The sequence below is a fragment of the Brachycentrus maculatus genome, unplaced genomic scaffold (assembly GCF_059751285.1).
Source record: "Brachycentrus maculatus isolate JH-2025_06_01 unplaced genomic scaffold, ASM5975128v1 h1tg000299l, whole genome shotgun sequence".
Lineage (NCBI taxonomy): Eukaryota > Metazoa > Arthropoda > Insecta > Trichoptera > Brachycentridae > Brachycentrus > Brachycentrus maculatus.
Genome location: NW_028281050.1, coordinates 571,840 through 594,904, shown reverse-complemented (window position 1 = coordinate 594,904; position 23,065 = coordinate 571,840). Strand labels below are relative to the sequence as shown.

At 31.3% G+C, this 23,065-nt stretch overlaps 1 protein-coding gene across 1 annotated transcript; it reads right to left on the bottom strand.

Moving 5' to 3' along the window:
• Positions 1 to 1,547: 1,547 nt before the first annotated feature.
• On the bottom strand, positions 1,548 to 2,815 carry LOC148304880 (transmembrane protein 70 homolog, mitochondrial). The gene is made up of 2 exons (XM_088267565.1): positions 2,221 to 2,815; positions 1,548 to 1,813 (listed from the first exon to the last, which is right to left on the bottom strand). Exons 1-2 carry the CDS (start codon positions 2,683 to 2,685, stop codon positions 1,610 to 1,612), a joined length of 669 nt encoding a protein of 222 aa, XP_088123691.1. The 5' UTR covers positions 2,686 to 2,815; the 3' UTR covers positions 1,548 to 1,609.
• Between the last annotated feature and the right edge of the window lie 20,250 nt (positions 2,816 to 23,065).

Here is a 23,065-nt window from a genome sequence, read left to right as displayed (position 1 = left end):
AAAAATCCTAACTATTTTGTTCACTTTGAATTTATGAACTTTATTTTATGTGCATCATGAAGTTTAAATAAATAAAATAAAAAATGTTGTAAAACATATATGGCTGACTAAGTATTGCACCCACCACTTAGTCAAGCTGGAACAAAGAGTAAAAAAAAAATAAAAAAAAATAAAAAATAAAAATAAAAAAAGGGTGCCATGCGGCATCTTTGAATACTGTAAAAAATATAATTATTTTAGTTTTATGAAATATTATTGCATATAAAGTAAAGTTTTATTTCTCTGACATAATTTGGCCTATGTTCACTCTTCTATATTCTGTTCTTGACGAAACTATATTTAAAAGTATTAACACATTATGTTTATATGTATAGATTTCAAAAAAAAAAACTTTTATCTACACATTTTATTGTAAAATTTACTTACTATGGAAATATATAGCTCTCTTTAAAGATGCTAACTTTTCTATATTTATGGCTTGTAAAAAAAACTATTATATATTTATATTTTTTTTTTGATAAAATATATCATTTTTATTAAAATATTTTATTAATAAACAATGTTTTTAAGACTTATTGAATAAAAGACACTGATAACAGACACATATATTTTTATTATTTAAATGACATTTACAAAAGACATTTAAAAAATCTTTAATATTGAAATTTAAACATTATGACTCAAAATATCTTATTATTATACCTAATGCCATCAGCATGATATTGGTAATGTTAGAAGCATGGTTAGTTTGTAACACTAAATAAAGAAGCAATTCGTCTGTGATATTATTACACTACGGCAGGCACTGTGGCGTAGTTGGGTAGACGCTCGACTGCTAAACTGGCGTTGCGGGATCAATTCCCGCTAAAATAAATTCAAGAAAGATTTATTCTCAATTAGTCCGCGTGATTGTGATGTATTTTTCACATTTACCTTCCCTATCCTACCTGCACACAAGCCTCTAATAGTAGAGGCTTTGCAGGTTATTCCTTTTAAAATAAAATAAAGTTCAAATCATTAGAGTGCCATCAAGCGCTAGGTTTGACTGCATAAATAACAGTGTCAGTTGGCAAATGAAGAAAAAAACAAAAAGTTAACACAAATTCATCATATTGCGTGAAAAATAACTGTCTTGCCCAAGATTTGAACCTGGGTCCTCCGATTACCTTTTATATGCTAATCAAACAAAGTAAATTAGATATTTACCTCAACCGTGAAACTAAATAGTGCTATCGTCCCACAATGACAATGGTGAATGATTAAAATACAAAGCAGGGTTGATTTCGAATAGTCAACAATAGAGGGTGTTTTTAGTTACTACAACACAAAAAAACTCTATTGTTGACTATAGTATATTTTGTATACAAAATCAACCATCCTTTGTATTTTAATAATTCACAGATCAATTCGTAAAAAATAAATGTTTTCTATAATCATATTTTTTATGATATTGTGAGAGTGATAATCATGATGGCCAAAAATAAGGCATATGAAAAGTATCAGTCTGTTCGTTGATTAAATTCAAGTAAGCAGAAATAAAATAAGAGTTTTATTAAATAAATTTTTTAATTAACATAAAATAAATAATCTAATTTTAAATTAACAGCATTTATATTTTTGGTTCATTTGATTCTTGCAAATTGACATTGCTTAGTTTGAAATCCATCGGTTTGTCATATCCCATTATTTTAGCATAGTGGTCTGGGTCCTTGAAATGTCTCATGTCAAAGAAAACTGGAGTATCTTTGATATAACAACTAGTGAACATTCCCAACGAATCGGGCATTGTAATATCCTCTGGCTTAAAACTTATCTGCAACAATGAAAACACAAATAATATACTATGATGAGAGTACTATAGTGAGATGTTCAATTGAAGTAGATTGCAGTCTATAGGAAAGTTATCCGAATACTTAAATAAAGAGACTCATTACCAAATATTTTGTCTATACTTCTATAACTGATAAGAATAAGTAAAATTGTCTTTTAACAAATAAATATACAAGTATGAGGACAAAAATTTTAACTTCAATGTGTGAGAAGACAACCACACTAAGAAAAGTACGTTGTTAACAAATTTTATGCAAAAATGTTAAAAACATAGTTGTCCAAAGCAAGTTTTGTTTGTTAACATAATTGTATTAGATGATACCCAAGGGTATGAATGTTTTGTAACAATGAGGAATAATTTAATCAGTATTATAGCTCCATATTATTTACCTTTTTATTAAACATAAAGAAGGATATCCTGGTTGCGGAGTAAGTTTCTGTTTTGGGATCATAATCCATGTCGATAACATATTTTTTTGTGATCCAATGCAACATCAAAGGAGTAACAAATGTGAAGAAACCGACAACTCCACAAACAACGATTATCATTCCAGTGCCGCCAAGTTCTGATGCCTTTTCATAGAATATTGGCTGAACGGCTATGCCAATCATACTCGAGGAAAGCGAAAAAAATTTAACAGCTCTGATTTGCCGGCTCAAAACACCATGATATATGTGCTCGGGGGTTCCAGAAATATTTTCTACAGGTTTACTTTCTGTACCTGTTGAAAATTTTGCTAAAATATTGTAATTTTCAATGCGTTTTGGAAAATTTAAACGGGTCTGTAATTTTGACGCGGAAAGTCGCGACTTTAAAAACGCTTTAGAGCAAATATTCATACTTAAACGGAACATGGCTATAATTTTGATTATCCTTTCTAATAGAAATGCTGATTATGCTGTTATTTTGCCGTATTACATAAATATTAAAGCAACACTCAAATATAACCTAGCCATTCAATAACAAATTTGACAGCACCGGAAAAATCCTAGAAATTTTAAAGTAAAACAGATTCTGTCTATACCGACTTGATAGCGGTTCTAAAACAGATTTCTTCTATACCGTGCTCCTAGAAAATGACTCGTATTTCCGAGAGATGGCGAATCTAGTAGCAAATAGCGATGAATAAACTAAAAATCGAACCGATGAAAAAACTTAAAATAAGAGACTTGAACTTGTGCAGGTTATGCCTACGGATGTCCAAAGGCGTTTTTGGCTTGCACATTTCTGCTTCAAAATCTAAATGAATTATAAATAATACCAAGCATTATAAATAAAATTAAAAAAAAATTGATTTACAATTCGTATCCAGCACACGGTTGTTTTTTGCCGAGCGGAATTTTCGTATGTGTTTTGTTCATTTGGAATTACGAATTCGGATACACGACGTGTGCTACGAGCATAAAGGAGAATACCAAAATGCTAACAAAAGCGGCAAATTTGAACTTAAAACATTGATTGTTAAAAAGTGGTAAGCTCAAATTTGTTCAAAAGGATAATTTTGTAAATCATAATAAATTAATTATTTGCTACTTATGTGCTTATAATGTATAAATAAAAATTCGGCAAGATCCTTTTATTTCAATATTCCACATATTAATATTGTAAAGAAATATAGTCGAACCCCGTTTGCAACACAGTGCAAAATATCGAGACCGTCGTATTGGTAGGAAGTTCAAAAAACGCGACATACTACCCCAAAGTACTATACTTTTATATATTTTTCTATAGTACCATACTTTTATTTATCAGAAGAATATATAAACTCATTTAAAAAATGAAATTCAGTATGTAGCGAAACTAGAAAAATTAAGTTGGAAATGTTGAGTTATTTTTAGAATTTTTCAAGTTTGTAAAAACAAATTATTTTGAAATTTGATTAAAAAAAATTATTCGACATGTGAAATTTTAAAAAAAATAATTTGAGTAAGGTTTTTGACTGTCTAAAATAATACATTTGTTATTCATGGTTTGGGCATGTGAATCGAATGAATGAAGAAAGAACAATAAAACAATTTTATGAAGCAAATGTGGTTGGTAAAAGAAACAAAGGCAGTCCGAGGAAAACTTGCCATGATCAAGTATTTCAAATACTTGAATGTGGTAAGGTTAGAAGTCAGAATAAACGACGGGTATGTATAAGAAGAGTGGTGTGACGCTATATTCAATTTGCCTACCCCTGCGGAGGTGGCGTTGTAGTGAGATAGTTAGTTTTCTTAAAAATATATTTTAGTGCAATTTCTTTAACTACTCTGTGTTTTGTACAAAAACATTTCATTACATAAATGCAAGATTATTCTAACAGCATATAAGCAATATTTACAAGAGAAGCAATTAAATTATTGAAATTAAGTCATTTTAATCATTCGGTATTTTCTTTACATATTTTATATTGATAATGCATTTATTTAACTTGAATTAAGAACTTTCTGCACAGCAAAATCAGTAGCATAAAGAATACAATAAATGAATAAAAACGAAATTGACTTGTATGCGACTTAGGACAGTTCTGAAAAGTGAGGTTTTAGTTTGTATTTATCCTGTTTTTGTCACATCTGTAGGCAAATAAATCAGATACAATAAAATGTACGTACGTACTACTGAACTATACCAGATTCATTTTTGTATAGAGTATGGAGTGAATCAGTCGGAGAAAGCTCTTTATATGATTTATACACTGCGAATTAATGTGGAGATACACCATACCGTGATGTATGTACGAGTTATGTGGCGGAGGAAAAGAGCAGCTAAAGATACGACTATGCAATGGCTCCAATACCCGAAAATGGAGCTAACGAAGAACAAGTTTGTAGATTTACAGATTCCTCTGCCGATATGGACTAAGTACATCTTCCATTGGACAATGGACCTCATCCCACATTGCTAAATGATAATGGAGATAAATTTTAAAGAAATCTGATGAAATCTTCTTTCGGCTCGAGACAAAGGTGAAAAAATAAAGAAAGTTAATTAATATTTTTCCTTCAAAATATTCACGTTACAGCTGGCGCGTTTGGCTACCGTATTGGAAGTCCCGAATTCGATTACCAGGTGAGTTGAAATAAATACCATATAAGAGATTTCTCGAACTAATATTAAATATGATGTGGAATTCCATACAGAATAGAATTCACGACGACTGCGACTGACGACATCTTAACTGCGACTCACGGCAACATCAAACCGATTTTTAACAGAGAAATTCATGATTATAATACACGAGGACATAACAAAATAATAAGTTCGGGTTGTGGTCCCGTGGTTAGTGTCGCGGACTCTTAAGTCAGAGTTTCTCGGTTCGAACCCACTCTACCACAATTTGATACTTATTTCTAATAATGAGCCGCTTAGGGTCATAGAAATAGTATGAAATGGAAATTATTTGTGAAAAAAATAAAAACACAAATATTTCTCTTTTTTATTAAGAAAAAGGTTGGAGTAAGGTCCTTACAATATATTGCCTATACCCAAATTAACATTTAAAATAGAAACCAAAGAGGAATCCAAAATAAATTAACTGAAAAAATACTTTATGGAAAGATATTTGTGTTAGTAATTAGTTTCTCATTTGTTTCCTTTAAACATGCTTCTTATCTTTTTTATATGCCTATTTACTATACCCGTATATTGTTTTATATTTTATATTTTACCGTGTGCTAGTTTTGTTAAATTTTTCATATATTTTGTCAACTTTATTATTTGTGTTTCAGTCTTGTTAACCCATGTCCCAAGATGAGAAATGGAAATTACTCATCGGGAATATTGTATATATGACTTATGTATCTAATACATATGGTGACGGGTTGTGGTCCCCGTGGTTAGTGTCGCGGACTCTTGAGTCAGAGTTTCTCGGTTCGAACCCACATTACCAGAATTTGATACCTATTTCCAATAATGAGCCGCTTAGGCTCACAGAAAAAGTATGAAATTGAAGTATTTTTGCAAATAATAAAAAGACAAAAAAAAATATATATATACGTGTATATATTTTTAAATAAATACATAATAATACATATCAGTATAATGAGTGAAGTTATCTACGTAGTGTAGATAACTTCACTCATTATACTGATTTGATATTGACTTTTAGTTGATGGATTTCCGAAGCTTCACAGAAAAAGGAAAAATAATATCAAGGAATACCGATTTAAGTGTTTACGAAAATATTGTAAAGTGGTCAGGCGCTGGTGAGGGTGTGAAGTTTATATTTCTTATTACAGCAACCCACAATGCCATTTGTTTAGGATAAAATGATTTCAACACGTTTCCCGTCAGTTTTGGGTATTTATTAAGCCCCATAATAGGGCAAGGTGTGATGAAACAGTCTGTTTGTTTTGTCGTAAGAATGAGAAATAAGGCGTTCCCGACTATCATCTCGTGCTTATTATTAGTGGTCTCTCTGTGTGTACAGGAGTTAATAAAGGCACTGAGTAAAGTTGTGTTTTGTGTTGTGGGTACGTAATGCGTGCACGAAAGCTTCTATTGGCCGAGGTCTGGTTAGGTTTTTTTTGAAGCTTTGTAAAACAATATTTAGTTTAGTGGAAATAGGTTACATGTTCAGTTTCAAGAATGTGATGCTTAAAAAAAACATGACTTTAATACATGTTTGTTCTTACTGTGAAAACTTCCAACACAATGTTATACGACACACGTTACATATGTACAAATGTACTGATTTCAAAACTAATAATGGAGTCTTGGGACCACAATAAATATGCCGAAGCGAAAACCAAAAACTTCCAACACAATGTTATACGACACACGTTATATATTATGTACAAATGTACTGATTTCAAAACTAATAATGGAGTCTTGGGACCACAATAAATATGCCGAAGCGAAAACCAAATAATATTTCTCGAACGCTTATTTTATGTTCGAGAAAATTTCTGATAGCCTTATTGTGGTAGGATTGGTCTTAATAAAAACAGTTTTTATTTTGACTGATGTTGTCGGCATTAACTTTGTAACACTTAATAATTACTTATGATTCGATTGACTAACTTAAAAGACATAAGTAATTATTAACATAAAATATTACATAAAATAACCTAAGTTCTTTCTATTATTTGTGTAACACTTCTAACTTAAGTTAATTAAATCATAAAAATAGTTTTTATTTATTCAACCTTTTGCAGTTTAAGCGACATTAGTAATATCACACGTAGAGGGCAGAGAGAATAGAACGCTACACCAATCAGTATTTGCAAACAAATTTTGCCTCTTTCACATTCATGCTTCATATTTAGAATGAGTATTCTGGAAGTCATGGAAGTCATGAAGTCATCATGGCAAGTTTTCTTTGGTCCTCCTCTGGTTCTATTACCAACCACATTCACCTTATAAATTTGTTTTACTACTGTTTCTTGACTCATTCGATTAATCATCTCAATACATATTTCTTAATTGTATCGATAATGCTTATCTCAGCCTTCCATTAAGGTCAGTTTAATGTAGTTAATTCCCAAAGTGGGTCATGTCATCTGGTGGGTGTCTTGGAGGGTGCTACAATATGTTGATAGGCAGGAGGAATGGGGATTCTATGGAAAAAGTGGCCAATTTGTGCCAAGTGGGTGAAAAATCGTGTTGATCCCCACTTAGGTGGGCGATCATGAATTATCACTAGCTCCTATGTGGTACTGAACAAAAAAGTTTTGGGACCAGTGGTTTAAATGTATTGCATTCAATTAAAAAAAAACTAAAACAAATAAAATGTTTGAAGTACATTTATTAAAATGATTATTTATGTCAGCTATGTCAAATTAATTACCGGGTACCTGCTTCAACGTCCTGTTATCGGCCATCATCATTTTTGTCCAACCTTTATTGGAGGCGCTTCACCACTGTATGCAGTGCTATGTTACACATTCTAGTACCTATCTGATATTTATTTACGGGATTGACAGGCATGGAATGTACACAGTCCGCAGGCATGGCCGAGTAGGTGTGTATTTGAACTCCTCCAAGTTTGGGGTGTTAGATTTGACGCCATCACTTCTACCTCTTATTAGACCCGCCCAATGTGTTTGGTCTCGCTTCCAAAACGGTCAAAGATGTAACATTTATTTACTGGCCGAATTAACACATTAGCAGACTGATGGCGTGATTGTCCAAAAGGAAAAAAAACTTAGTCTCATTTTACGTTTTCCCTTATTTTGTTTTTACCTTATGTTTTTTTTATATTTTCTCATTTGTTATATTTTCTAATTTTTTATATCTTCTCATTTGTTAATTTTAAATATGCTTCTTACCTTGTGTTTTCTCATTTATTTCTTTTAAATATGCTTTTTGTGCCTATTTATTACACCTGTTTATTATTTTTATATTTTGCCATGTATTAGTATTAGTTTTGGTTATTAAAAAAAATATTTTTTGTTACTTTATTACTTGTGTTCCAGTCCTGTTAACCATAATCCCATGTCCCAAAATGAGAAATAGAAATTACTCATCGGGAATATTATATGTATGTATGAGTTATGTATGTAATATGTTTTGAAATAAAATATTTTTTTTTATTTAATTGAGAAATTTGTCGTGTTTTGATTTTAGTCGATTAAATACTGTACTGTTGTCATATTACCATTTAAAATAATACATTTTTCTAACTAAAACATTGTATTTTCATTAATCGAATCTGTGGTACAGCTGCCCCTGGGTAGGGGACAATTGTTCCAATTTACCTCGTCAGCTTAGAGGTCGAATATTTATGTTAATATTGATTCAATATAGTTAAAAATAATGCCAACTTTTAGGCAAATAAACGATGTTTAAGAATACTATTGGTAGTACTGCAATAACATATACAATTACCTCAGAATTCAATTGTCCCCGGTCTACCCTACTTACCTAATACGATATCGATGTCACTCCGAAAATCCCAAATTTATTTTGAGTAATTGTGTATCAAACTTCAATTTTTATTCATTTTGATCATTCTAAATAAACAACAACAAAAAAGCTCAAGAATTCGAATTTCAATCATGTGAATGAGATATCTTAACGGGGATAAAGAAGTTTTTGGGAAGGATTCATCCCTTGAAAGTTAAATCCAGTATTTGTATAAAATGATTAAGATATATTCAACATTGACAAATACGTTTTACGTTTAAAAAAACATGATCCAAGTGGTCTTTTTTAAACTAAGACCTAATTAAATAATTATTTGATGCATAAAATAATATTTTTATTTTCACTAAAAAAATTACTCATTTATAAAAAAAAACACTATGTTGATATACCCTCGAAATATTTTAATAACACAATATTTTATAATGAACCTACCTATATATTTTATACAATATTTTATTTGAAATAATATGCATGATTTTACGTTCATTTTACAAAATGCTAAGCATTTTATTTCTCTCATATAAAACTATGAAAATAGAGCAAAGAAGTGAAGATACAAGTACTTTTATTCAAAGTACATAATTTCATATCTGTTAATATCTGAGCATTGTTGAACACTCTTTACCTTAACCCGTGTAAGAATTTGAAACAACGCCGTGTCTGCAATATGACATGCCTTTTACATGTCAACAATCTATAGATGGAGATAAACCACCATTAAAATCGGCATTTCTAAAACCACAAGTTGCTTTGTAACAATGGAACTATTAGGTCTCGCTCTCAGAGAAATGGCAAATGGTCGCAATATGACAAGGCACTTTCGTCAGAATTGTAGAAGACGATGCAATTTTTCATCGTGTTCACTCTTTTTATGTATTCGGTAATTAATAACCACTTTTAAGGTATTTATATGATTGATCACCACGTTTTTTTTTGGAAAGGAATTTACAATGTCTTGTTCTTAACTAAGAAGATAATAGCATAATACAAAATAAGCTTTGAAAGAATTACAATAGGAATCCGACTGTTTTGTGTTAATAAATTTCACTATGACATTATTTCAATACTTATTACAATTAAAAAATATTTAGTTATTTCTTTAATTGATTTTCTTAAAAATTGCAATGATGGACGTATTTCATTTAGAGCAGGCAGCCTGTAAAGCATTTTCACGATTCTAAAGATGAGACTTGAACCGATTAACTTTTTAATCTATGGATTTTTAACGATGGCACTGCTCTAAATTCTAAATTTCGAAAAAAAAAATTTACGAATAAAATAAAAATTAAAGCTTTTTTATTTTCTATAAAGTTTTATTGTGTTTTTGTATGTAAGTAAAAAAGTTGGGCCATCGATAAAGAAATCATCGTAGTAGGTAATTAAAAATAGATATTTTTCACTGTGAATTCGAATATTATTTGTATTTAACATATGTACATACATGTTTAATTCCACCTTCTAATGTTATTAAGCACAAGTTAGGAACTTGTACTTAATAAGTTGTTATTCTGGTGCAGACATAGGAAAAAAATATTAGCAAATACGGCGCCATGGACATTGGACTATAGATGGATTTTTTGTTCCCTTTTACTAACAAAAAATATCTCACGGCGCAATTAGGCACCATCTCCAAGGCTCTTTCAGGTTTATTAGGTGTCTCTTTGCCCACCCTTACCGGTATTTCAAAAAACTTTATAAAAGCTAGGGGCGGAACGGTCTTCAAACGCTTTTAGCGGCGCTTCACTCTCAAAAGATTTTGAACGTGAAAAATTATTGTGTACATTTCGAGAAAATGGAATGATTGTCTGTTGCGTCTATTATGATTTATGGAGTAGTGAAATTACAGTCATTTGAAGTCAAATGCTTGTTAATTATCACCAATAATTGGCGGTATACGAAGATTCGTACCGATCCACAATACGAAAATGGTTTTGGGGGTTGTACGAAGACATTTTAGCGTTTATGCACATGCAATTATTTTTTAAAATTATAATTAAATTTATGTTTCATCGCTTTAATACCTGCTTTATGGTTTGTGGTACAATATCGCAAATTAGTTTCATCTTCGCCATTAGGCTTCGTGGTCTTGTGGTAGCGTGCGGTATGTTATTGTACCTCATGTTATTATTTTCATTCTGTACTGATGGATTTGTTTTTAACATTTTTTATACATTTAACCTACTAGGTACTTATATGTGTCATGTATATAGAGAGTAGTACATCACTATTATATTATGAGATTGGTAAAAAAAGGTTGAGATTTAATTTCCAAATACAACATTTTGACTGTGTTCAAGTACTTGTTCACAAATCTAGATTATCTCCAATTAGGAGTTATTTTCAACATTATTTTTTGACATCTTAACATATATCGCTCACTCCTTTCAAGAACGTTATAAATCAAAAATCGTCAATGTTCAGTTGTGCATGTTTTCGGAATGTCCAGAAAATGTACTGTATCCCATCAAAGTGGCATATTTCTAACATAATATTTACCCGCTACAGGGCAGAAAGTGTTGTTTTTGCATTTTGAAGAAAAGGTATTGTATTATACTTTTTTTTTTAAACATACTAAATATTTTTCAAATGGAGAAAAAACCTTCAGGTTTTACCTAAAAAGATCTGTTGCACAGTAAACAGTTCAATAAGTGGTTTAATATTTATTTTTAATATATTATATTTTTTCACTTTAAAAACGTTCTCCTGAAAAATCTAGTTTTTTGATTTATGACGTTCTTGAAAGGAGTGAGCGATATAAGAAGAATATGAAAGTCTGGGTCACCTCACATACAAATGGAAAGAGTCTCTACTTAATAAAAGATTTCTTTATCCCACCATAGATGGCTATTTTGACCTAGTGCATACTGTGTTACGAGTTTGATCAATTTATCTAGAAGTTTAAATAAATTGAGTAGTGTGGTTGTCAATCATGGGTAAAGTCTGTGTATGTTACACGTGTGTCAAGTGATCACTTAACAATACATATGACGGTCGTAAGCCCTGTAAATGCCCTTATTTTTATGTATAGATGTATTTTTAAATGTTTAAGTTCAATAATTTATGTTCGCATTATTACTTTAACTCTATTATTTTAATGACAGTGTCATTGATATAGTGTTAAGGAATGGTGTTATCTTATTTATCCATGCCTATGGTGTATTCTCGGTATGTTTACTATCCCCATAAAGCAATGTAGGTGATATATGACGGGTGTAATATACGCTTATTGCCTAGGGTGGAACTCTCTCACGAAAGTGATTGCTTCCCCTTCCTTGACAAATGTCGACAACAAAAACAGACAAGTGTAGTTAAATCTCACTCTTTTTAACTATCTTAAGCTATATGATGTACCCATTACGTGAAATTCGTCTTAATTTTAAAGAAACTTAAATACTTGTCTAACACATTTTATTATAAGCATCGCTGGATACAGCGAGAGCTTTTTAAATTTATGTTTCAACACCCGGAGGAATGCGTAATTTCAGATTTCTAAGGATCTACATCCTCACGCAAGAGGCATAGAGCACTGAAAGCAAAGCTGCAATGTTAAAGGAATCATAAGGTATAAGAATTTCAGGTATTCAAGTCCTGGACTATAGGTGCCAGTCTGGAGAGCCCTATTATATTTTTTCAGTGATAAAACCGCTCAAAAACGCTACTCACTACACTACGAGGCAGCATGTAAGGTAAACTATGACTACTTCCTTCTTTAAACCCTTTTTCGCACCAAATGGTGCATAGGGCACTATATCATATAAACGCAGTGTTATCTTGATCGTTAACATATGAAGGAAAGGTTATTAGCCCTCCGCTTCAGGTACCAGTCCAGGGTAGTATTGAATAAATAATAGAGTAAAAAAATCACTTATATTTATTTAACCCCCCCCCTCCCTAAGAGTCGAACCCGGGACCTCCAGTACGGTAACCGAGCGTGCTGAGCGTACGGAGGCTGACTATGCAGGTAGATAAAATAAAAATAAAACGCAATCAACAATTATCATCAATTTCACAAGTTCTTATTATTTCATTTCAAGTTACATATTACATATTATGTATGTTTTCTGAATTATATGTTTGACCTTATGGATATTTTTCATCCAAGCCACGTAATTTTGGACAGAGCTAACCATGAGAGAATTAGTCGCATAATAATTTGTTTATAATTAAAATGTAGCTTTGTTTTAAATTCACTAAATACTATTAGTTAATATAATTAATTAATCAGTCTTGATAAAGAAGCGGTTAGCTTCGAAACCGGTATACATTATAATTAAGTTATAATAAAATATTTATAGTTATTTAAAAAGAAAGTTACATTTTAATTATAAAATGGAAAATCACAAAGTTAGTGCTTCAAATATAATCATAAAAAACCATTATCTGCACCCCAATGGTGCATAGGGCACTGCGTCATATAAACGCAGTGTTATCTTGATCGTTTACACATGAAGGAAAGGTGATCAGCCCTCCGCTTCAGGTACCAGTCCAGGATAATATTGAATAAATATGACAGTGAAAAAAATCACTTATATTTGTTTTACCCCCCTTGGGAATCGAACCCGGGACCTCCAGAACGGTAGCCGAGCGTGCTGACCATTACACTACGGAGGCGGACAAATATAAATGATATAATTTGTTCAATTTTCATTTTTATCTTCGTTTCGAATTATGTTACACATAATAATTAACCGTTCTTTTATCACCAAAACACAAGCTAGCTGATTTTATACTGAAGATGTAAATACATTATAATTACGAAATCTTTAATAAATATTAATAAATTTACGAGTTTTTATAAAGATCATCAACATTGTGGAGATGTTTTATTTACTACTGAGGTAGATAATATAGTCACTTGGTAAGCCGAGTGACTAGATTATAATAAGTGTTGTAATTTTAATTGATGAGTATTCGGTTCCCCTTCCTTATCAGATTTAATGAAGACGCAAAGCTTATGAAACATCTGGAATGTTCATAAAAAAGGAAGTATTTATATATTTTGAAGACTATTTAAAATTTGTTGTAATAAAAAAAACCTAAGCTAGGTAGAAAAATAAAAGACACAATGTTGTTTCACGCAGTGGTACCTGATATATCTTATATAAAATACTTGAAAGTGGTCAGGTCAGGAGTCGGAATAATCAGCGGGTTTCTATGCATGAATGTAGAAGAGGTGACGATTGTTTGGAAAGACAAATTGGTGTAGCGTTTTACGAATGTTCTCTCTGCATACTCCTGCGGGAAGCGGCATGATGATTAGTTTTTTTTACGAAAAAGTAGATATATTCAAATATCTCTCACTCCTCTCAAGAACGTCATAAATCAAAAATCGACAATTTTCAGTTGTGGATGTTTTCGGAATGCCCAGAAAATGTACTATATCCCAGCCATGTTTTAAACTTAATATTTACCCGCTACAGGGCAGAAAGTGATGTTTTTGCATTTTGAAGAAAAGGTATTGTTTAATTATTTTTTCAAATATACTAGTTATTTTTCAAATGGAGAAAAAACCTTCAGGTTTAACTTAAAAAGATCTGTTGCACAGTAAAAAGTTCAATAAGTGGATTGATATTAATTTTTAAGACATTGTATTATACTTTTAAACTTTAAAAACGTTCTCCTGAAAAATCAAGTTTTTTGATTTATGACGTTCTTGAAAGGAGTGAGCGATATGTAGTAATATATTCAAAAGTTCTACCTCACTAGACTAGACTTCTCGTGTTTAGAAAGGGAGTAGTCTCGCAATGTATACAATTAACAATTTAATATGTAACTAATTATGTAGTCAAATTTTGAATTATTGGGTATGTTAAAGAAAAATATCAATCAATATGATAACAGTAAATATAACACTGGAAATCAGATCAGGAATTAATTTAAATATAAATAGGATCTATTCCAGACTTGTTATCCTAGACAGCGTCGGTAAGATATCTTACTCTCTTACCGAATTAGTCAAGGACTATTGCTCTCCAATACATGGCATGAGACCGATTTCGTATCTTGTAATCCTTTAGTGCAGCGCTCGCGCCCTATTGTACATTTTTCAAATATTTACCAACTTCACGCATTAATAAATCTAAACAATGCCAATATAACGGAAAACTTTGGTTTTAAATAACACAAGATCCTTGAAGATAATGTATAGACAACGTCTCTTTTTGTAGGTAGTAGGTAGGTACTTATAGATATTAACTGTCTGGGTATAGCTTTCAACATTCAATACAAGACTCATTTAATTTTACAGTTTGTGTAGCTTTAAAAAAATATTTACTTAGAATATACTGCCTTTCCAATAATTATATTACTACTTTATATTGGACGATGTGGATTGATTTTTCAAAACTGTAATACAAATGTATTAATATTGAAATATGTAGTTATTAATTTTTTAATTTTTAAGAAATATTCGTCTATGATTAATTCATGTGATTCATTGTCCCTCGTGGATTAATCCAGCACTGCACTAACCCTAGGAATATGTAACGGTAATTTTCTGAAAGATAAAATAATATACAGCAATGTTTCAGAAAAAAACGGGATTAACCGATTTACAAATATTTTATTGTTAGCCAAAAAATGCCTACTTTAAATTGGGAGGAATGCGAATAATTACGAAAAAATAGTATTGATGAATTATGATACTTATAAAAATAACTGCTAGCTCTCTGTACTTAATCCTACACAACTATTAAGATTTTGGATGAAAAAATCGTTACACAAATGAATGCATAAAAAACTGGTATTAAAAAATTGCAGTAAAAACGCAATATCGTTTTTGACACTGCATTCCATAAACCCTTCGCCCGGCAGTTAAGATCCTGTGTGTTTACATTGAGCGTGTGTATTTTTATGGTGTACTATACTCTAACAAGCGAGAGATTTACAACCGATGACGTTTGCAACAACAAGATTGTCAATATTGTTTTTACTATTGGTGGTTATATTTTAAAAGTACAATTGTTTATCGCAAGGTAAACCTTATTTTGAAACTGCCTTTTTCCGTTTTTCTAACAAACCTTTTGTTTGTCTTGAATGTTCTCTTAAGGCTGTTTCCTGGAAAATCTTATTTCCAGTTTTTGTGGAGGTAAGGGAAGGATGTAGAGGACAATTTATGAAGTAATGAAATTGCACACTTAAAATCAGTATTTATTATTCAATGCCATTGTCGAGAAATTCGTTTTATTTGGAATTGTGTCATCCATAACTGAACATAGTTTAATGTAAATTACTTTAATTAACAAAATATGATGATTTTTTTAAAAAGATAAACTGCTATTCGAAATATTCATATATAATCAATATTCGAAACTGCTATTATACATACATATGAAGGCACACATACGTATATCACTACTATTATCACGACCACTCTGTCAAGAGGACTAAGAAGATTTTTAAAACTCTTTTTGTTTTTTCATTAATTGCTTTGGCAGTCACTTTGTGGTAAAATCTATCCATTTTTAATTTAAGTTTTACTTGGTAGATAACACTATTTCTTAAAATCTATTGTGACATGCATTCCGCATCATAGGATTTTAAAGGCTTATGGGCAACATTTTGCATCATATGTTGTTTTATAACTACAGTCAATTTATGACTGACAATTGATAATATTACTATAATCTAAGTCGGTGCCAAGATATTGAAGTTCAATGTTGAATGATAAACGTAGAAATAAATAACGCTTGTATATTTTCAAGCCTTTACATCTCGACTCCGACTTTGTCAGGAGAATAAACATTAAATATAAACAAAATTTGACTCAAAGCTCTCAATACGCTAGTGCTATGAGGTTCGGTTGATGGATTTATATTTGTCATGAAGGCAAATCGAATCCCAAGGAACGTATGAGGCAAATAATAATATTTATATTATAAAGGTAATCGTAAAAGTACCTACCTACCTGACGTTCGGTTTACTTTGTAGTCTCCATAATTCACGCAAGTTCCCAGGATGCCCATTTTTATAATAAGAGTCATGATCTTCCTAAATACTAGGGCACGATGTAAAATAATACAAGGGATACCAACACTACGCGCATTTTAGGAGAATACCAATTAACTCCTTTGGACCCGAAATTCATAACGCAGTATATATATATATATATATATATATATATATATATATATATATATATATATATATATATATATATATATATGTATATATATATATATATATATATATATATATATATATATATATATATATATATATATATATATATATATTTATATATATTTATATATATCGTTATAACCTGTATCTATCGTTCCTCGAATAATCGTTTTCCCGGTGTCGTTTATTTCTTATACCCCGAATTCATTTCGTACAAAAATAGACCACATGGATCGTTTATCTTTCACAATTTTACCACATTCATTGTTTAAATTATAATGCATACTTATATGATATATTTTGTCTGTTTTATTACATTCTTCTCAATTTCGTTACGTTCGACGACAATATTCCAACGTGTGGGATAGAAACTATCGAAAGCTTGTGCGACGCAAGGTTGATGGATACAGTAGAAGAGGTCGATATTGATGAAAAGTTGCCTTCATTTTCAAAAGCATGCACACTGTTTGGAATATTTCTACTTTATGTATAAACATGCGAGTATTATTATGTAAAAACATATTGTTATGGTGTTGTCATATCCGAATGGGTTGAAAGACACTGCCTAAAAGCTCGTGGCGACCTTTCACCGTCCGTGGGCCACAGGGTTGGCAGAAGGCACTACTCCGACTAGGGTACCTACTCCGATTGACCTCTGTTTGTGATCTATTCACCATTCTCCTAGCTATAATCACTGGATATACGCCCAGCTAACCGTACCCAATACGATTACCGAATCACGTTTGGTTATCTGTAGGCGCTTGCGTATATTATTACACACGTACAAATTATTTCTAAATTTTGTAATGTATTTTTTAAATGGTTCTAATAGATGAAATTATGTATTGCTTATTGGAAATCTTTCAGATAACTTTTACACGCTTCTATTACTTCGCCATTTTTCGGTTTGGTTAAGGCCTTACTCGCATAATAGAATTCATAAAGCGTCCGATTGTGTCGAACGTCACCTCACGCCAGTTTTTTTAGCTTTTTATTTCATATTACTACCATTAAATTTTATATATTGTTTCGGCATTAACTTTGTAGTAATACATTATGAAATTATTAAATAAAACACTTTGTTAAATTTAATGATTCAATAAATAATATATTGTTTTTTTTAATTCTTCAACTTAGCTTTCCATTTTTCCTTTATGATCAAACTCCGCCCCCCTCACTAACCCCCCTCCCCCTAATTTACCTTTCTCCTTGTTTATAAAATAGTTAATTATTTATTATGTTTTAGTTTACATTTAGTCCTGAAGATGGAAGTTTAGCTTCCGAAACTAGTTGTCATAATGTCATAAAATACACTCAAGTGGTAAAAAATGTGTTTTCTTTAAGAACTACCATTAAACATCCTAAATAGGTATGTACTTACTTAAAATGTATTCTACATTTCTTCTTTTTTAATCTCTCGGTACCCTAATGGTACATGGGGCATCACATTGGATCGACGCGGTGTCAATTAGATAGTAGTTCTCAGTATTTTATTCATTTATATAATAAGTAAATACCGTTTTTATTTGAAGTTGATTTCAACACCCCAGAAATAGAGCATCGTATTTCTTTGTAAATTATTAAATGTGTTGTATGGTTAACAAGAGATTAAGAAGGTTTTACGCTTGACCTATCGTTCGGAATTGTATACTTTTTGGGTCATGTTTTTACCTGTTGCATAAAATACCAATCCGTCTCAGTTTACAGGTAATTCGGTGAATGGCAGGTTTGTAGAATATTTTAGAACCATTTTTATTAAGAGAATCTATTTCAAGAATGCTCCAAGTCCACTTTCTTGAAAATCTTTTCTTATTAAAATTTTGTGTGTGGCAAAAGTATTACAAAGCTTACGAATATTTTAGCCTGATTAATTTAAATCATCTCGCCGTCATCTGACATGAGTGAGATGACTGAGATGATAAATATGACGGTCATCTGACCGTCATATTTATTTATTCATTAATTCATATTTTTCTAGCGTAATTTTTGTGAGAAATCACCTCAAGGTCATTTTACAATTTACGGTGATTTTAACATTTAACATTTGGTGGTTTTCAATGTTACTGTCAAGGGTTGAAATTCTATCAAATAATTTATATACAAAAAAGATAATTGATTTGGCAGTTTTTTTACTTTGTGGTAAAATCTATCCATGTTTAATTTAAGTTTTACTTAGTAAATACCACTATTTCTTAAAACCTTTTTGACACGTGTTTCCATGCATTCCGCATCATTTTCAAACATACGGTTTTAAATATACGGTGTTTGAAAATGATGCGGAATGCTTCGAAATACGTTTTAAAATGGATTTTAAGACACAGCTGTATTTACCAAGTCAAACCTTAATTAAAAATTACATTTATGTATTTATTTTACAATTGTTTCGCCTTGTTAGGGCATTATCAAACGACATTCGTTTGATAATGCCCTAACAAGGCGAAACAATTGTCACAATATAATTTTTGTATGTGTTTTTTGTTAATAAAATACAACTTAGTAGACTCAAAAAATCTGTGTTTGATTTAAAATAAATACATAAATTAAAATGGAGTTCTACAAATTAAACGTCAAGTCAATAAATAAAAATTACATATTTCTACGTACCATACTGGTGTGTACCTACTTATATTTCTGATTTTGATTACTTATCGTAAAAATTAAAAATGGACATACAGTTTTCTTGCTTTGGGACATCCTATTTAGGTGGGTAGGTACCAGATAAGTAGGTAACTAACTACTTCCCTTTGAGCTTTGTTACATACCGGGACAGCCACGGGGTATCCATTATGACCCGTTATGTTTAAATTATGACCAAAACACGGAACCCTTGAATCTGCCAGAAATACTTGACGGACGTTTGCAATAGTCACTCGAGTCTTTATGAAAACGACAATTAAATACATACTTATTGACGAATATTAATTATATTCTGTTTTTAATTATTCACATCACTCTAACCCAAGCACTTATTTAATATAACACTCTCCTTACATTCATCGTTTACTTTGTGTAATACCACTTTTTTATCTACAAACTAAACGATGAAAGCTGTCCCACCGCATGCCCAGATCTGATACAGAAGCCTCTAAACTTCCTGACAGATCTGCTCTTGCAAAGCGATTTTTTTAAAAACTAAGTGGCGAAATTTATTGAAAATATGAAACAATATAAAATTGTATCCCGATTTTACTGTGAATTTACATTTAAAAAAAACTAACTAACCATCACGCCGCTTCCCCTCAGGGGTAGACAGAAAGAATAGAACGCCACACCACTCTGTCTTTGCAAAACATTCTTCGCCTCTTCCACGTTCATGCATCTCCTCATACATACCCGCCGATGGTTACGACTCATAACCTGACCACTTTCAAGTATTTAGCATACCTGATCGTGCCAAATACCTGAAATATACCTGTCACTGCCAATCTAAATAAATACAAGTTTGTGAATCCGTCACAAAATTTTCTAGTAGTACCCCGGTGTAGGCAGTGAAAGGGATTAGTATTTGGTAAACGATGAAAGATAAGGAGTGTTATATTACCATACCACAAAGTTATCGATGCTTTTAAAATATGCTTATTTAATAATTTCAAAATATTCCCAAGCCATTTTGGGAATAAAATTATTAACTTTTTTTATTTGTTGCTTTTACGCTATTGATCCATTCAACTTGTGAGACTTATGACCGGATATGAAAATTTTTACTTGGTAAATACCACAAAAGACAAGTATTTCGATGCATTTCCCACCATTTTCAAAAGCTGCAAAAATAATGCGGAATGCATTGAAACACGTGTCCCAATAGATTTTAAGAAGAAGTGGTATTTATCAAGTAAAACTAAATGAAAAATTCATATATATTACCACAAAGTGACTGCCGGATCAATTAATGAAATAATTGAAATGATTAAAAAAAGTTCTTTAAGGTGGTATGGACATGTGGAGCGATTGGATAACGAGAAAACGAATAAGAAAGTGTATCGTGCAAACGTGAACGGGAGAAAGGAACGAGGACGGCCACAATGACTTGGCACGACCAGATCAATCAGAACCTAAAATCTGGTAGCACCAAAAGTCCACGTAATCGTAGGGCATATATGACTAGATGTATGAACGTGAAGGAAGCTAGGAGTGTATGTCAGGACAAAAGACTGTGGGTTCCATCCCCTCTGCCTACCCCTGCAGAGAAACGGCGTGACGATAGTCACGCCGATAGTGACTCCTATTCGCATCAAATGGTGCATAAGGCACCGCATTTAATTGACACGATATTCACTCAAACATTTGTTATGTTTATAATAAAATAACTGCGTAGTTTTTTATCCATATAATATTATGTACGTTTAGTTTATTTGACCAGTGACCGGGTTTCATCGTTACCGAAGTTACATTCTATCCTCTATGTCTACCCCTGCAGGTTAACTACGTGAAAGTAGTAATAATAGTAACTTATGAGACCTCTTTGATTAAAAATATTTATATTATTTTTTGACATTTCCTCAAAGATGACGAAGAATATGGAAGTCTGGGAATTTACGGGGCTGACGACCGATTATTGGAGATAATCCAGATTTGTGAACAAATATTTGGACACACTCAAAATGTTGTAAAAAAAAATATATATATACATATATATATGTATATATATATATATATATATATATATATATTTATATATATAAATAAATATATAAATATATATATATATATATATATATATATATATATATATATATATATATATATATATATATATATATATATATATATATATATATATATTTATATATATATATATATACATATATATATATATATATATATATATATATATATATATATATATATATATATATATATATATATATATATATATATATATATATATATATATATATATATATACTTATATATATATATTTTTTTTTAACAATGAAGTAATACACTTACATATATCTGCGAAGATATTTATGTATCTACTGCTATAATAGTGGTTATTGTAGAAATTACAGTGCCGAGTAAGTTTAATCTGTAGTACATATCTGTGTGTTGTCAGTGTGAGTAGCTGGTTGTCATGCGCATGTACGTAATTGGATGTCAACTGCGTCAAGACAAGCTGCTTGCTGCTTACTTGGTGATCGGTTGGCTTGTTGGCTTGTTGGCTTGTTGGCTAGCTGCCTACTAGTTGCCGTTGCTTTCTGCTAGTTAACTACGTGGTCTCTGTATTTGGATCCACTATACCAAGGGTGGCCAACCCGCGGCCCGCCGGGTGTCTACGTGCGGCACAAAACCACCAAAAGGACATTCCATCGTGCGTAGTTTGTATCATATCCCATATCGCTCACTCCTTTCAAGAACCTCATAAATCAAAAATCGACAATTTTCAGTTGTGCATGTTTTCGGAATGCCCAGAAAATCCACTATATTCCAGCAAAAGAGGCATATTTTTAACCTAATGTTTACCCGCTACAGGGCAGAAAGTGTTGTTTTTGCATTTTTAAGAAAATGTATTGTTTTAATTTTTTAAATAAACTAAATATTTTTCAAATGGAGAAAAAACTTTCAGGTTTTACCTTAAAATATCTGTTGCACTGTTAAAAGTTCAATAAGTGGCTTGATATTTATTTTTAATACATTGTATTATATTTTTAAACTTTAAAAACGTTCCTGAACGGTATGAGGAGATGCATGAACGTGGAAGAGGCGAGGAATGTTTGCAAGGACAGAGTGGTGTGGCGTTCGATTCTCCCTGCCTACCCCTGCGGGGAAGCGGCGTGATGGTTAGTTAGTTAGTTTAGTTAGTTAATAAATATGTTTATAAAATAAATGTCTTGTTTGGCATGAATGATGAAATAAATTTCGTTTTACGGCCCGGTAGGAAATCTCATTTCTAAAATCTGGCCCGCTACTGAAAATGTTGGCCACCCATGTACTATACCTTTACTTATCACTACCGCACCGACTCTTTATCTGCACTTGTCTTATTTGAAGAGCATTAAATAAGAGGCGAGTTCTCTACTAAAAATAATTATTCGTGGTTCTTTTAATATAGGTAGGTCTTTTGTGATTAAAAAAAAAATATTTTTCTTCTTTTCACATTTATCCGCACCCAATTTTCCATAGGGTTTTGATCGGATTGATTAGGTGTTTATTGACTCGATCATTGATTTCGTTGATAGAATCGGTAGTCACTTTGTAGTTATATATATTTACTTTCAATTAAAGTTTTACTTGGTAAATACCAGAAAAATAAATAAAAATAAG